This window comes from Lasioglossum baleicum, chromosome 4 (assembly GCF_051020765.1).
Source record: "Lasioglossum baleicum chromosome 4, iyLasBale1, whole genome shotgun sequence".
Taxonomy (NCBI): domain Eukaryota; kingdom Metazoa; phylum Arthropoda; class Insecta; order Hymenoptera; family Halictidae; genus Lasioglossum; species Lasioglossum baleicum.
This window is the reverse complement of record NC_134932.1, coordinates 5,343,098-5,356,696: the sequence shown is the minus strand read 5'-3', so window position 1 is coordinate 5,356,696 and position 13,599 is coordinate 5,343,098. Positions and strand designations below refer to the sequence as shown.

Below are 13,599 nucleotides of genomic sequence, written 5' to 3'. Positions count from 1 at the left end.
TTGTCACATCCGTTCCGTTTATTTCTCGTTGCTATTCCCCAACCGCCGGCTGCAAATATAGTTCGATGAGTTTTATTTGTTTTTTTATCAGAGCCGTTTCGAAATGCTAAACTGTGATTCGATCATGAAATTCTGCGTAAAATATTTAACTTTGTTTCGTGTGTGATATTTTAATTTTATTTCGAAAGCATTTCTATTCAATCCCTTTTTTGAAATGCATGAGTGTATCGGTACCAACCTCTTTGAAATTGACAGCGACAAAGCATAAACTGAACCACGAAGTCCGCGAAGCCTCTCAGTGAAACTATGTCAGAGCGATCGATGCGAGAAGACTGTAATTGACGCGTTCGGGGCACAATTCCGGAAAAAAACGCGAAAGGAACAGGATACTTTTGAAACTCTGCAATCCACATTTCCCATGTTTCATCAAAACGATCGATGCCGATGGAAAAAGCACTGTTCCGATAATGACAGGCATTCGAACGATTAGATAAAAGTATCCGGGCATCGATCCCCATCGTGTTTATTTTAACGTTGCGAAAGATATTCCTGTTGAATGCAGAGAGAAAGAGAAAGAGGTGGAACAGGGAGGGAAGAAAGAAAAAGAAAGAACCGCGAAGGGAAAGGTTCGTTCGGGTTGCAGCCGCGGGGTTTCTACGCGACCGAAGAGTCCCGAGAAAATTGCGATTCTTTTTTCGCGGCCGTACTCCCCAGCTGCCTTGAGCCCGACTACGCCGCCGGATTCTCCCACGCGCTTCTGCGAAATTATCGATGTCAAGATTACCGAGAAGGACGACTGCGTTTATTGTTTTGCGGTCGAATATGCTGAACGCCCACGGGCGACGCCAGAGATTTAGGCTTCGCGAACTGTATTTACGATTCTGTGGCTCCCTGAGCCGTGGCCAAGCATGTTCGAGCGACTTTCCTCACGCGACCGAACCGTTCCCTGCATCCCGAAATCTTACGCGAAGTCGCATGGCCTTTTTCGGTGAAGACAGTTCTACGAAATGAGTATTTGCGCGCGCATATTGCGAATAACAACGTTATGGGAAATCAGGAAGAATAACGTCGAAAATGGCATTCAGTTCGAATAAACAGTCTGTTCGACAGAAATGAATTGGAGATGAATATGTAGATGAGGAAAGAGCAGAGTGTGGTCGGTTTGTTTTCGCGAATTCATCGCGAACAAACGTCATCGTGCGAGGGATTCATGACGCGGCTCACCCTTGGCCGCTTTTTCCACCCGGTGCGTCTCATTTCTTGGAACGAGAAGAAACGATGATAATTATCCTCCGGGTATGCCGCGTTCCGCGTGCAATGCGTTCAAATGGGAGGCTCCTTTTGAAGCGCGGACCACATAAAAACGCGGTTTTATGCTGCTCGACTGGCTCACTCGCGCAGCCACTTCATATTTCGCTCTTTCCTGTTCCTCAGCTCGACGCCAACTTTTAACCGCGCTTTTCCTCGCATAAATAGCTAATATTGCGCCCTCGATTCCGCATCAACATCCGATCTAGATGTTCCGGATCCACTCGGACTGCTAGCCTCTAATACCGGAAAGCCGATTGTCGAGCATCCGCGATTTAAACTGAACACTATCGATAATCTTCACTTTCTCTATTGAAACTGGTTCCGCATCGATCACCGTATATGTATATAAAATTTCGGCAAGTACAAATTTACTGAAACATGGACTTGCTCGGTTTTTATACCGGGCTCTCAAATTTTTTATAATGAAGAAATTAATATAATTGTTACTTTTTACGCGTTGGAAAGATCAATGCACTTTTGAAAAGGGTTCAGCTAACAGGCGACGCATTTCTAGAATTTCTCCTTCGACAAAGAGACGCGTTTTACATTATTCTAGGCATAATCTTCGGTCGGGAGACTATCGACGATGTGAATGTTTGAGGACCGATTTAACCAGCAAATTCAATCTGTAATGTAATAGATCCGTGGACGTATAGACTGAACAATTCGAAGCCCGTCTGAAATCGTAACCATTCAATTAGTAATAAATTATCGAACGATCCAGATTAAATTACGACTCGAACGCAGTAACCAATTCAACCGCTGAAATATTCAAGAACGATGTTTTATTAATACTGTACCCAACGGCGGCGGTTGTTTAACGGTCTTTCAAACATTTATGGCCTCCTCAGAAGTAATAGCATTTGTAATTATTGACTAACAAAATTAATTTCTATGATCACCCGGTAAAAGGTATCAATATGTTCGCGATAAATATCCTCTCGCTCGTGTCACGTGAACAATTACCCCGATTAGTGAAGAGATTTGAAATTATTAATAGGAAAAATTACCAAATAAATGACATTGATGCTATAAATATGCATCTTGCCACGTCATACGGACAATTACCATGTCTAACGGGCAAATTTTATGCATTTATGACAAAAATATGCAGATGAAATACAAAACGCTCAAAAGAGGATAGTGTCACGTATCTTCCGACTTGTTAAAATTCTTAAAAGAGAAAATAACGCGGAGAATTCTTATTTCGCAGAAAGATCCGACTAATTATGATCATCGGTGTACCTCGGATCTCTTTCCCAGCGAAAAGACTCGAACATCCTTTCAGCAGATGCGACGCTAAGGATATTCGCCAGAAGTTAGCGCAATGTCGCGATAACCGCGTTGTCGCTCGGCAAAAAGGGAACGCGAATATTTCGCGGGGGGAAAGTGATGACTTCAGCAAAGGCGGCGCAATCCGCCGCGAGCGTATTGCGAATCCGCGGCCTCGTCAACGAAGTTTTCGTCCCGATTCGTCGCCGAGAATGGTCCGCGGAAAAAAGGTATCGTTGCCAGTCGGGGCGAAAGGGAGCCGAATGAATGCAAACCCGTCCTAACAAGCCGGCTCCTCTTTGTGCCCGCGGACATTCATATTCATCGCTGCGCGATACAAAAGTTATTCGGCTGGCGCGGAACTTTCGCGTACGTAGTTAACGAAGAACAAGTGGCATTCGCGCAAAGAAAGAAAGTAAGAAGAGGAGCCGACGCCGACGCTGACGCCGACGCCGACACCGACGCCGGTAAGATAAGCGGGCACGCTTCTTGGCAACTTTAACGTCCTCGTCGACGAACATAGACGCGTTGCGTTGCTCGCTTCCTTCCTCCTTCCTTCCTTCCGGCTTCCTTCCTACTTCCTTCCTTCCGCCAAGACAATTAAAACCGTGACTCTCGACGCCTGTGCTGCGCCGGAAGTTTCCGCGACCAGGCAACGTGTGTTCGAGTAATCGGCCACGGAATTAAGAAGTTCGCGAATGCTATGTTTCACCAAGATGGGGATCCCCCAGTCTCTGCACAGCTTCGAACCAACGCGGATGAAAACATCTTACGAGCAAGTCGTATTCCAACGAGAAAAAGTTTCGGATCTCTTGCCAGATAAGTGGTGCAGATAAATGAGCGAGTTATTTTCATATCAATTGGCTGAGAATTCGCCGTATCCAACCATACGTAGTTAGATCAGGAAGTCAACTAGTATTTTCTCTAATTACGCACCCTCTGACGGAACCGATGCTGAGGAAGACTTTGCAAATTATAATAAGGCGATCGACGATGTAATTTCGAAACTATTTTACGATTATGAGAACAGTGTCGAGCTAGCTGTTCCAAGCCAATATGCGCACCCGAGAACTGACAGGGAACGAACAATTTCATCGCGAACGTGTATCGGAGTATAAAAGGCGAAAAGGACGCGGAATCGTTTCATTTGCCGGGCGAATGAGTAATTTCTTTCCAGTTCGGAGAAGCGGTAATTTGTTACAGCGTGATGAGCACCGAAACAACCGAGCCCTGGCCCGCGAGCCCGTTCGATGTATAAATTGTAAATAGAACTGATGAAATTAGCGTCGTTTGGTTTCGACGGCTCCAAGCGCCGCCCCATAATTCCAATTTATTATTTCGTTCCTGGTTTCCTGATAGCACCGCTTCTCGACCCCTGCCGTTCGGTTCATCGACGCTTCCATTACACGACCCATCCACACGCACCGCTCGAGCGCGGTCGATTGAATTACGCGAATCAAAGAACAAGAACGACGTGCGAAAGAATGACGAGAAACCGAAGCAAAAATTTACATTTCACTGTTAGAGCCTATCCGCCAATGGGGTATAGCAAGTATTCTGCCTGGCCATAAATTTCACGGATAAAATGGCCTCGAAATTCAAGATTTCCGCGACCCTAAGAACGAGAGGGATGAAAGTCGACTGGATAGTAGCGATTTGCTCTCGATACGTGCGTCTCCATCGTTTCTGGGAGCATATTTCCGTATTTACGAATTGCGCTCTGTTTTTACGAGCAGATCGAGACAGAACATCGTCGCCGGGAAATATTTCAGAATCGAACGAAACACGGGAACACATTCCTCCTCCTCATTCGCCGGTTGATCGATCCTTTCCCTCCGTGTACGTGACGCGTAAATTCTCTGCAAAAGAGGGACACCTCCCCTCCCGATATAAACTATAAGCACGGCCGGCAGCCCGTGGAATTAGCATTGTCTGATCCGGACGATAGCGTCAACCCATAATCTATGACCCGACGACTCTAATGAACGAATAGTTTTTGCCGGATGTGACCCGGTTAAGATTTATGCCGTCATAAATTCGGCGCGCACAATGCTCCGCGGCTTGCATCCGATAAAAATCCACTCGCGCCGGCCTAAACGTTAAACGGGGTTCGAACATTCATCTCACGCTCGCGCTCACGGATCCAGCCACCACCCACCCGAGGGGGGGGGGGGGGGAATGATGCTGGTGGAAACCACCCGCTGCTGTTTTCCAGCCCCCGCGAATCGTGTTAGCGAGGTCGCCCGCTCGATCGCGAAACAGAAGTGTGACTAAATTGAGCGGCGCGGAGTATCGCGGGCGAAACAACAAAAATCTGGCCGCCTTCGAGTGCCGAGCCAACGAACCGACGAATAATGGGGCCCCCTTCGAGCGAACAGACTGCGGCCAGAAATCGACGAGCATCCGCCCAACGAAATTAGCGGCCATGTGGCGCAATTGTGTTAGGGGGCCGGCCGCGAAACGAAAACGCCCGCGGCGAGATCTTAGCACTCGTGCGATTCTCTCGACATCGATGCCCTTTGTTCGGGGAAACTGCGAACAGGTTTGCGGTGACTTTAATCTTACGGAGTCGTTGAAGTTGTTATAGCGACGGTCATAGTCAGGGTTACTTGTACCACGCCTGTGTGACACCTGTAGATTTGCGACGCAGAAGAAAGCGTTCGACAACGAGGAGTAGGAAGGAATTCCATTTACAAACTTTAAAAAATCGACACCGTTTTGTTTCAGTGGCAGCGAACATAAATATTGAGCCATTCAATTAATTTGGAGCAACATGGAAATTAATGTCCACAGAACGCGTAAATATATCTGACATTTCCCCGCTACCGACATTGTCACGACAAACCATACAATTCTCTCGCATTATTCGATCGAACCTAAATTGACCGGCAAAACACACCACTAGTGTAACGTGTAAACATGTGCAAACAAAGCATAATTGGTCATTTGTATGTACGCAACCAATAATAATACAAATAACTGTAGGCAATACCAATCAATTACTGAAAAAACATTGAATATTCCAACAGGATGACGTTTACAATAAACACTAAGCGTTACTCGAAAACCGTCAATATACTCCAGCGTTTATAATAATCAAGCGACGCAAGCCTTCAGAAACGGGAGGTCCTCGCAAGGTGTAAAGGTTCGACAAACAAAAAATTCGGTAAAAATTTTCAGACCCGTCTTCGGAGCTATGCACACGGAGATATCCGGCTCGTTGCAGCCCACCTCCCCTTGCGCCGTTAATATCCCTAACACCCAAAATCTCGCTGAACACCTATACATTAAATTATTACCACCTACGCCGGGGTCTATCATTACGCATACGCGAGTTCTCGGTGCGCGCCGTTGTCGAGAAGTATCCTTCTTCCGCGCGTTATAATCATATTATGGGATACTCGGCCACGCAATGGCTCGCGTTACACCATAATTTTCCGCCCACACCATCCCGCCGCGCCGGCTTCGCACATCATCGAATGACCGTCGAACCGGACGGGGGAGAGCCGAGAACAAATACAGGGTGATTCACCGAACAGCGGAACCGAAAGCAGTGCCAAAGGCGGACCCAAAAACTTATTTTCAGTTACACTTACGCGTCTGTATCGCACTTCTTTTGGGTCCACCGGGGAATCAACAGCCTGTAGAAGGAGGATAGGGTGTAGAGTAAGGTGATAGGGTGAGGCTCGGTCACAGGGTTGCGTTGCATAAGGATAAAATACAGCGGTCGCGGGTAATTGATCGTCTGGGAGCCGTCCTTGGACAGGGATAAATGACTCCGATACGAACCTGCTTGTTCAATATGTCCCACGTTTGAAGCGACTGCTCGGCATCTTGGTTGCGCGAGCTCGGCCTCGGCTGCGAGTCTCTTTGCACCAGATAAAGCGGCCTCGAGCCCCGAACCGCGCCGTTAGCGGGCAAAACTCCGGCGGCCGACGCCGGCTCCTCCTTGTGATATTGCCAAACCACTTGCATCGTGTCGTTCTGGAACACAAAGAGAAAACGATAGTAAAGTCAAGTCGAGTCGTTCATTTTTGTTATCGAGAAATATCGATAAGGGCGGCTTACGGAAGCACAAAGCACCGCCTTTTATACCCGGGCTCGCTATAAAAGTCGAAGCCTTCGGGTAGAAGAGGCAACCGCGAAACGAGGAAAAGAGCGAACGAGAGAAAGGGATCCCTCTCTCTCTCTCTCTCTCTCTCTCTCTCTCTCTCTCTCTCTCTCTCTCTCTCTCTGTCCGTGCTTTCACGTTCAAATTCCGCAGGAATATTCTCGAGACACTGGGCGAAAGGACGGAGCAGTCGACCGAGAATTTTTAATTTAACCCTTTTTATTTCGCAATATCCGCCGTCGGCGGTTCTCATATTGCAGTGTTTCGACGAGGCCCGTCCGTAAGGGGGCGAAAGCGTTCCCGTGTACATCGCGTTAACCCGTGTCCCGTTATCGAGGTCGCCCGCGTCGAGCGGTTGAGCCGAGGGTGGATCTTATTTTTTAGCCATGACATTTTTAGCACGTCGCACGGTGGAACGCCTATTTTCTCGGACATCGAGCGGAATATTGAAATGTTCAAGTTTCGTACTGTAGCCTCGTTAACTCTTCGTTCAGTGACCGTAGCCAAAAACTCATAAAAGATTAAAGTTGTGTTCACATTAGATTTGATACATAAATCAAAAAGAATAATGGATCATATGTGCCCTAACGAGGAGGATACCGTGAACATAAATTCGCAGAAAGATGTTCACCGGTTATAGCAAAGGATCGCCGTAGGCAAACGTTCGATCGCGGCTTTTATTTCCTCGGGGCCGACCGACGAAAATGGAACCGCCGTAAGTTGATTAGCGGCCGGCACGTAATAGAGTAGCGAATAACACGAAATCGAATAAATCGTATTTCGAAGGGGGCCACGCCTGGCCGATGGTTATACATACATGCATGCATTAGCCACGAGCCGAAGTCGCTCGCGTGGAATTTATCGCGATTGGATTATATCGACCGGTGTGAAATTAGGTAGACCCGGCGCCGGATCTATCTTTTCCTCGCGATCCTTGAAATCGACACCCGAAGCGCCCGGCTCGACCGTGAACAACAGGATCCACCGTTATCGAGCTGAAATTAATTAATCCGCGTTTCGATTGCGCCCGGTGCTCAAGCTCAACACGTGAAAGAATCGATTGCCAGAAAGACCGATCACGATGCCGAAGCCGACGCCTGGTCGATTGAACCGATTATGAGAAATCGTGCAACCGTTCTGCCGGTAAATCTGCCTTTCGATGATATAAGTTTGTGGCTTCATCAATCCTGAACTTGTGGGCCATTCTAGCTTTATCTCTGCGTATTTATTTGTCTTTTCAGGGTGGTTGCAAGTTGCTACAACTGTGTCCACGTGAAACGTGAAAATTTCGAAGTTCTTTGACTTTGCGATGCTGTGAAAATTAGTGAAAAATTTATTTCGGTGCGATTGTGGTTAGGATAGACGTAATAATCCACAGTCAATTATTTCCGGATGAAGATTCTGAAGTCAGGACTTCTTATCCATTGGACTTTCAGTCCTATCCTACCCAATTCCACGCGATAGGTGTATTTACTTGGTACCTGGCGCGGTTCCAGCCGTGAAACGTAGTACACGGTTGCTTTCGTACGGCGGCCGACAAATTAGCACCGAACCCGGTTCGCGCAGCCGTTCCGATGAAATCGTGTATAAAACCTGCGCTATACATCCCCACACCCGAAACTCCACTTACGGATAACGTCAGTTCCAAGCCTCGAGTATCATCAAACAGTATTTTAATAATCCGCCCGGCAATTTTCTTACCGTCGAACGCATTTACACGTTGCTCGAGATTATATCAAATAACGAGAACGAAAGTATAATTGCAATAGTTTATGCTCGAGTTAAATTGGCTTGTCCAAAAACTACTGGAACGCAGGTCTCGTTACATTCGTTGAACTACTTTCTCCAATGAAATTTTAATGTCGCTTAAGAGACAGGAAGTTGCAGAGCTGTGCATGTGTATCCAATTTTTGAATACAATATAAATAAAAAATATGAACAATAAAATCGTAATCAGACGTACTATAAAGCATTGTCAGCTTCCTCAAAATCTGTCTAATATTAATTAGTAGACTGCGGATCTTATGCAATTATGAAGAAATTGGTTGGGCGAAATATAAAACAGTAGAATGTTTAAAAAAATTCAAGAATGTTCTAATGTTGCTTTTGATGTAACAAAGTCGTTAAGGGATGAAATCAGTTTTTGTTATTCCCACTTCCCACAATCAATGCAAAACATTTTGCATGAAGATCCGCAGTCTATTAATTAGCAAAGTAAAAACTTGTCGAGGCTACAAGCGTCCGAAAAACTCGCGAGAACGTGTTAATGTTCAAAAATTCGGCAGATGTATGCCACTCGTAAAATGTGCAAAAATGTTTGAAATTTAGCGGGAGGTCGTAAATTTCGACTGGGATGCGACAAAGAGCTAGTGCCCGTGTATTTTATCGAAAGAATCTGGTGCGGCAAGAATCAGTGTCTGACAGAGGGCGGTTTACAAGCAACAACTTGCTGCGAGCTGGCCGTATCCCCGGCTCCGCTTTGTTCCCGTTTAATAAATATACCGACGTGTCTGGTTTGTTCACGTGACGCGAACTAGAACGTTCCCACGCGAAGCGTGAACGGGCGAGCAATCAATCCGGGGCATTTTCATCTCCGAAAGTTTTACGTGCAGGCATGCCTCGGGGATCAATTCCGCGCCGTGTGTACCGATAATCTGTGTCTGTCGTGCGGCCGCACAGGCTGCTGCTGCTGGTGCTGGTGCGCCCTTCGAAAAGTAGGGACGAGACGAGACCGAGAGGGCTGCTGGGGCAACCCCCTTCCCACCTCTTTTCCACCCACGTTCTACAACAATACCGGGCAATGGTATTTCTATCCACCTATCGGTGGTCGACCTCGAAACATGTATATCGATCCGCGTTATGCGTCCGGCATACTAGGGTCCTCGACCACTCACAATTCGGAACAATCACACTTGATTGGAGAGAGCATTGGCCAGATGCAGCCTCGTTAATGTTTCATTTTGACCCTGGCTGGGAACCCCCTTATCAGCTAAACCTAAACTAATTATCATGATGAGATTTGTTGTCCCGTGGATCCTTTGTGGATGTGTCTTTCATAGCCCGGCAGATTTTATTCGTACAACGGAACTCGATTACCCTTCCATACCCTCCGTCGAATCGAGCAACATGATATTACAACGCAGCCCAGCTATCCTAATTAGATCATTCTGCATGTCCCGCCACCCAACCTGCGCGTTCCGAGTATTTCGCGATTTTAAACGAAGCATCTGTTTCACTTTCGTGCACGCCTGAACACTGCTGCCATTTTATTTTGGAAGATAGAGAATTCATTCACTGTTCGGAATGCTTTGTCCACCGAGGAATTTTTATACACGAATTTAGTATTAACCCTTAGCAAATCGCAAACACTCCAGAGCACCAGGATTAAGAAAAAGCAGCGTTCGTGTCTTGTTTCTGAAGCCAGGAAAACAGTTGTACAATCTCCCAAAACTTCTAGTGACCCAACTCGAACGGGATAGCATCTACAACGTCCGACGATTAGAGCAGCCAGCGCGGCACTTAAAATTTCGCAACACACGAGCCAGCCGGCATTGGGTATTCACGTGGCGACGAGTCCGCCGAATGGTCCCCGTTATCGTTTTATAACGGGAAGATAAGGAAGGTACGGGGTTCTTAACGGTTACAGGGGCACGTGCGACGTCAGTGAAAAATCGGCGATCCTGGTGGAAACCGCGATCGTGTCTCTCGTAGCTGAGGAGTGTCGCTGCTGCTGGTTGGATTCGCAGGCCACTCACGCGTCAGGCTTTCACGTTCGCCGATAATCGTCGTTACCGGCGATCCAGCCCCGGGAATCATCGTGCCCACGGGTTTCCGGGCCTACGTTCTGTCCCGATCGAGAACAATCGGACGCCGTTTTACCTGAATCGGATGGGTTGGGACTAGTACAGAAGAGCGACATTGTCCCTGGGCGACCCAGATACCAACGAGATCGAAAGATTCCGACGGCCGAGGCGCGGTGCGATGCGATCCGATGGAAGGTCGATAGGAGGAAATGGGCATCGCGTGTGAAGCCAGAACGGAATCACGCGATCCGACGCTATCGTCCGAAGAGCCTCTTTGACGACGTCATACGGAGCCACGCTTCTGTCTGAACCTCTTTCCTCGGCCGCGAGCCGATCGTTAAGAGAATTAAACGCGTCGCGAGCTACCATCGACACGATTCTCCTTTCAACTGGAGATCTCTATCCTCTTGGGGTAACAAGAGGAAGCTTGCTTTTCCTTTAAACACTGAGCTCGCCACGGTGGAACGACCGGCATTTCATTCTACGATTATTAAAATTGCGAAGACGATTCTGTCAGTGATAAATGTATGCAGGGTGTGTCCGTTAAGTTATGTCACCATTTTTTAGGCATTTCCGGTAGTGTGATTAAAAAATGTTTTCGACAAAAGTTTCTCAGTACTTGGTGAGCTACATGTTCGCTTATTCTTAATCTGAAAAAATGCTTTTTACGTAAAAAAGTAAAGGTCTTTTAAATGGCACCATATTTTTTGGACATCGTAGAATTTGGACGTCATAGAATCATAGAATTTGACAGTGTATTACACTGTGACCTTGAAATGACCTCAAACCCGTGACATAACTTAACGGACACACCCTGTATACAATCTTCTCACTTTCGTAGGGTGCACCTAGTCCTTTTTGGTGCTGGGTAATTGAAGCGAGAGGTATTCCCATTCAAAGCTATCGAAGGAGACCGTGAGACAAATTCGTGCAGTCGCTGCCGGCGTCTTAGGGATACACTCTATTAAGACGCTGCGTGGAAGGAGTCGATAGGAAGGTAATGGCGCTATCAATATAGAGGAAGTTGGAAGGACACGTTCCAAGGGAGAGAAGGAGGGGAGAGAAAGAGGAGAGATTAGGGGAAAAATGGAGAGCAATTGCCGTCGACAGAAAGCAAAGGAGGACCGACTAGGAGGGCGTTTGTTTAAGTGGAAATATCTTTCCTTTGGCCGGAGCGTTATTCTTCATTAAGAAGCTTCCGTTGTTCGTCGCTCTTGAAACGCGGAAATCTGTCGTCCTGCTTTCGCTGGCGTGCTTCCACCCTCGCCGTTCACCCTCGCCCGTGAGTCCGTCTTATGAGAACTCGCAGCTCGCGTTTATCCTTCCCAATAATCGTCGAATCCCGGGGACAAGATCCCATTTAGAAAGTTAAAGACGTCACTGGTGATGCGAGCAAATGGCTCTGGTCCCTCCAGGAACCATAAAAGATTTACCCTTAACTCACCCCTTATTCTAGATCAAGGCACACCAACCGGACAGAAAGACACTGTTGCACCTGTACACCCTCTGTTCCTCGTAATCGCAGTATTAACGAGACACAGAGGGAAAGCGAGTCGTCAATTAAGTGCGACGTTACAAATAATCGAGGTAGAAAGTTCCAATATCTCCGGTAACAATGAGCGCGCGGAACGCTGACAAAGACCGGCTGCGGAAAGAGAGATAGAGGGAAATTAGTCAGAAGTTTGAATATAACGAACCATAATGGATCGCGAGAAGAAACCTTTTGTCAGGGCGGTACCCCCTCGTCCCGCGTACGTAAAGTTCGTTTGTTTCCCTTTCTTTGTCCCGACGCCTCCATTAACCAGCCCCTGTTCCGTGCCGATCGAACCGTGGCCACCGATTAACCTCTCGGACGCGAGAAGCCGCTCTAATTTCGCGATCGACGGCTTCGGGTTGCGGAGACGATTCGCGGGAAAAGACCGTCTTCTCTCGAAAGGTTTGCCGCGGACCCTCGAGGATCCGAACGAGCAACTCGAGAGAAAAGATACGAGCAGTCTCTGCCTCGACGCGCGCGAACGCCTCGAAATAGACCGCGGTACCGAGCATTTGAATGGACGTTTCGAGAGGATCGCTCATGCAATATGGATCGAAATGTAGATTAAACGCGTATCGCTCCCTGGAACCTTAAATAAGATCCAGAACTGTCCGATCGATCCGGTTACTCTCACGGGCCCGTTCTCTAAATAACGATCTTTCATCTGACGTGCTTGATGCTTTTGAATTGTGGTATGAATGATGGAATAGTTTAGGTTTTTAGTAGGCGACGTTTCCAATGATAAATTATCTCTTTCTACCCTTCTACTACTTCTACCGAACTCGTTAGTAGCATCAAAGATCGTCAAAGAGTTAACGAATAACCTAAAATTTTGAATGTCTCGAGCAGTGATCACGAAGAACAGGTTTTTCACCCCCTGCAAGAGGACGTAGAAATCCATAAGTACAAAAGCATCTATGTTGTCTATAGAATGGGGTGATAGTCGGCGTTACGCGATGCAGGTCTTGCAAAATAAACGACATGAAGCGACGGTGACGGTGCGCGGAAGTTATGCGCGAGTGGTTCTCGCCGGACGAGTATAAAACTGCTGAAGAAGGGGGGAATTTTCCCAGGCCCGAGGTTCGCGCAATTTATCGAGCAGCGCCGATGAACCATTCCGGATCACGAGCGGTGGCGATTCCCCGCGACAAAACTTTCGGACCCAATAAAAGTATCTTCTCCGGGGCTGAAAGCTCGACGGACGCGGGCGCGCGAAACGAAAGAAAAGAGGGAGAGGACCGTTCGGACGAAAGTTCGAGGACGGGGCACTTTACGGTTTCGCGGAGTTTCGCGAGAAGAAAAGTGAGCCCGACGCCCAGAGGATACACAAACCAATAGAAGCGACCCCTCGAGTGCCGCGGCTTCTTTTCCGGGCGACGTTAATTGCTTCGAGTGCAAAAACCTAGGCGCGGCTAGTTATCGACGGCTCGGGCTCCTCTCCTCGGGGCCTCCGTCCTTCTCTTTTTCGTGGCTGCCGTCTCTTACTGCCGGCTCTCGGCCGCTCATTCTCTCTATCTGCCCGTCTATTTTCTTGCGCATCGCCACCCTCTTAGCGTTCGAGTTACCCC

General features: G+C 47.6%; 1 protein-coding gene across 1 annotated transcript in view; it reads right to left on the bottom strand.

Annotated features, from left to right (window-relative positions):
* Window positions 1-13,599, bottom strand: part of Olf413 (DBH like monooxygenase olf413) — a 220,368-nt gene that overhangs the window by 21,988 nt on the left and 184,781 nt on the right. Inside the window, exon 4 of the mRNA XM_076422439.1 lies at window positions 6,373-6,567. Coding sequence (XP_076278554.1) covers window positions 6,373-6,567 — 195 coding nt within the window. The remainder of the gene's footprint in view (window positions 1-6,372; window positions 6,568-13,599) is intronic.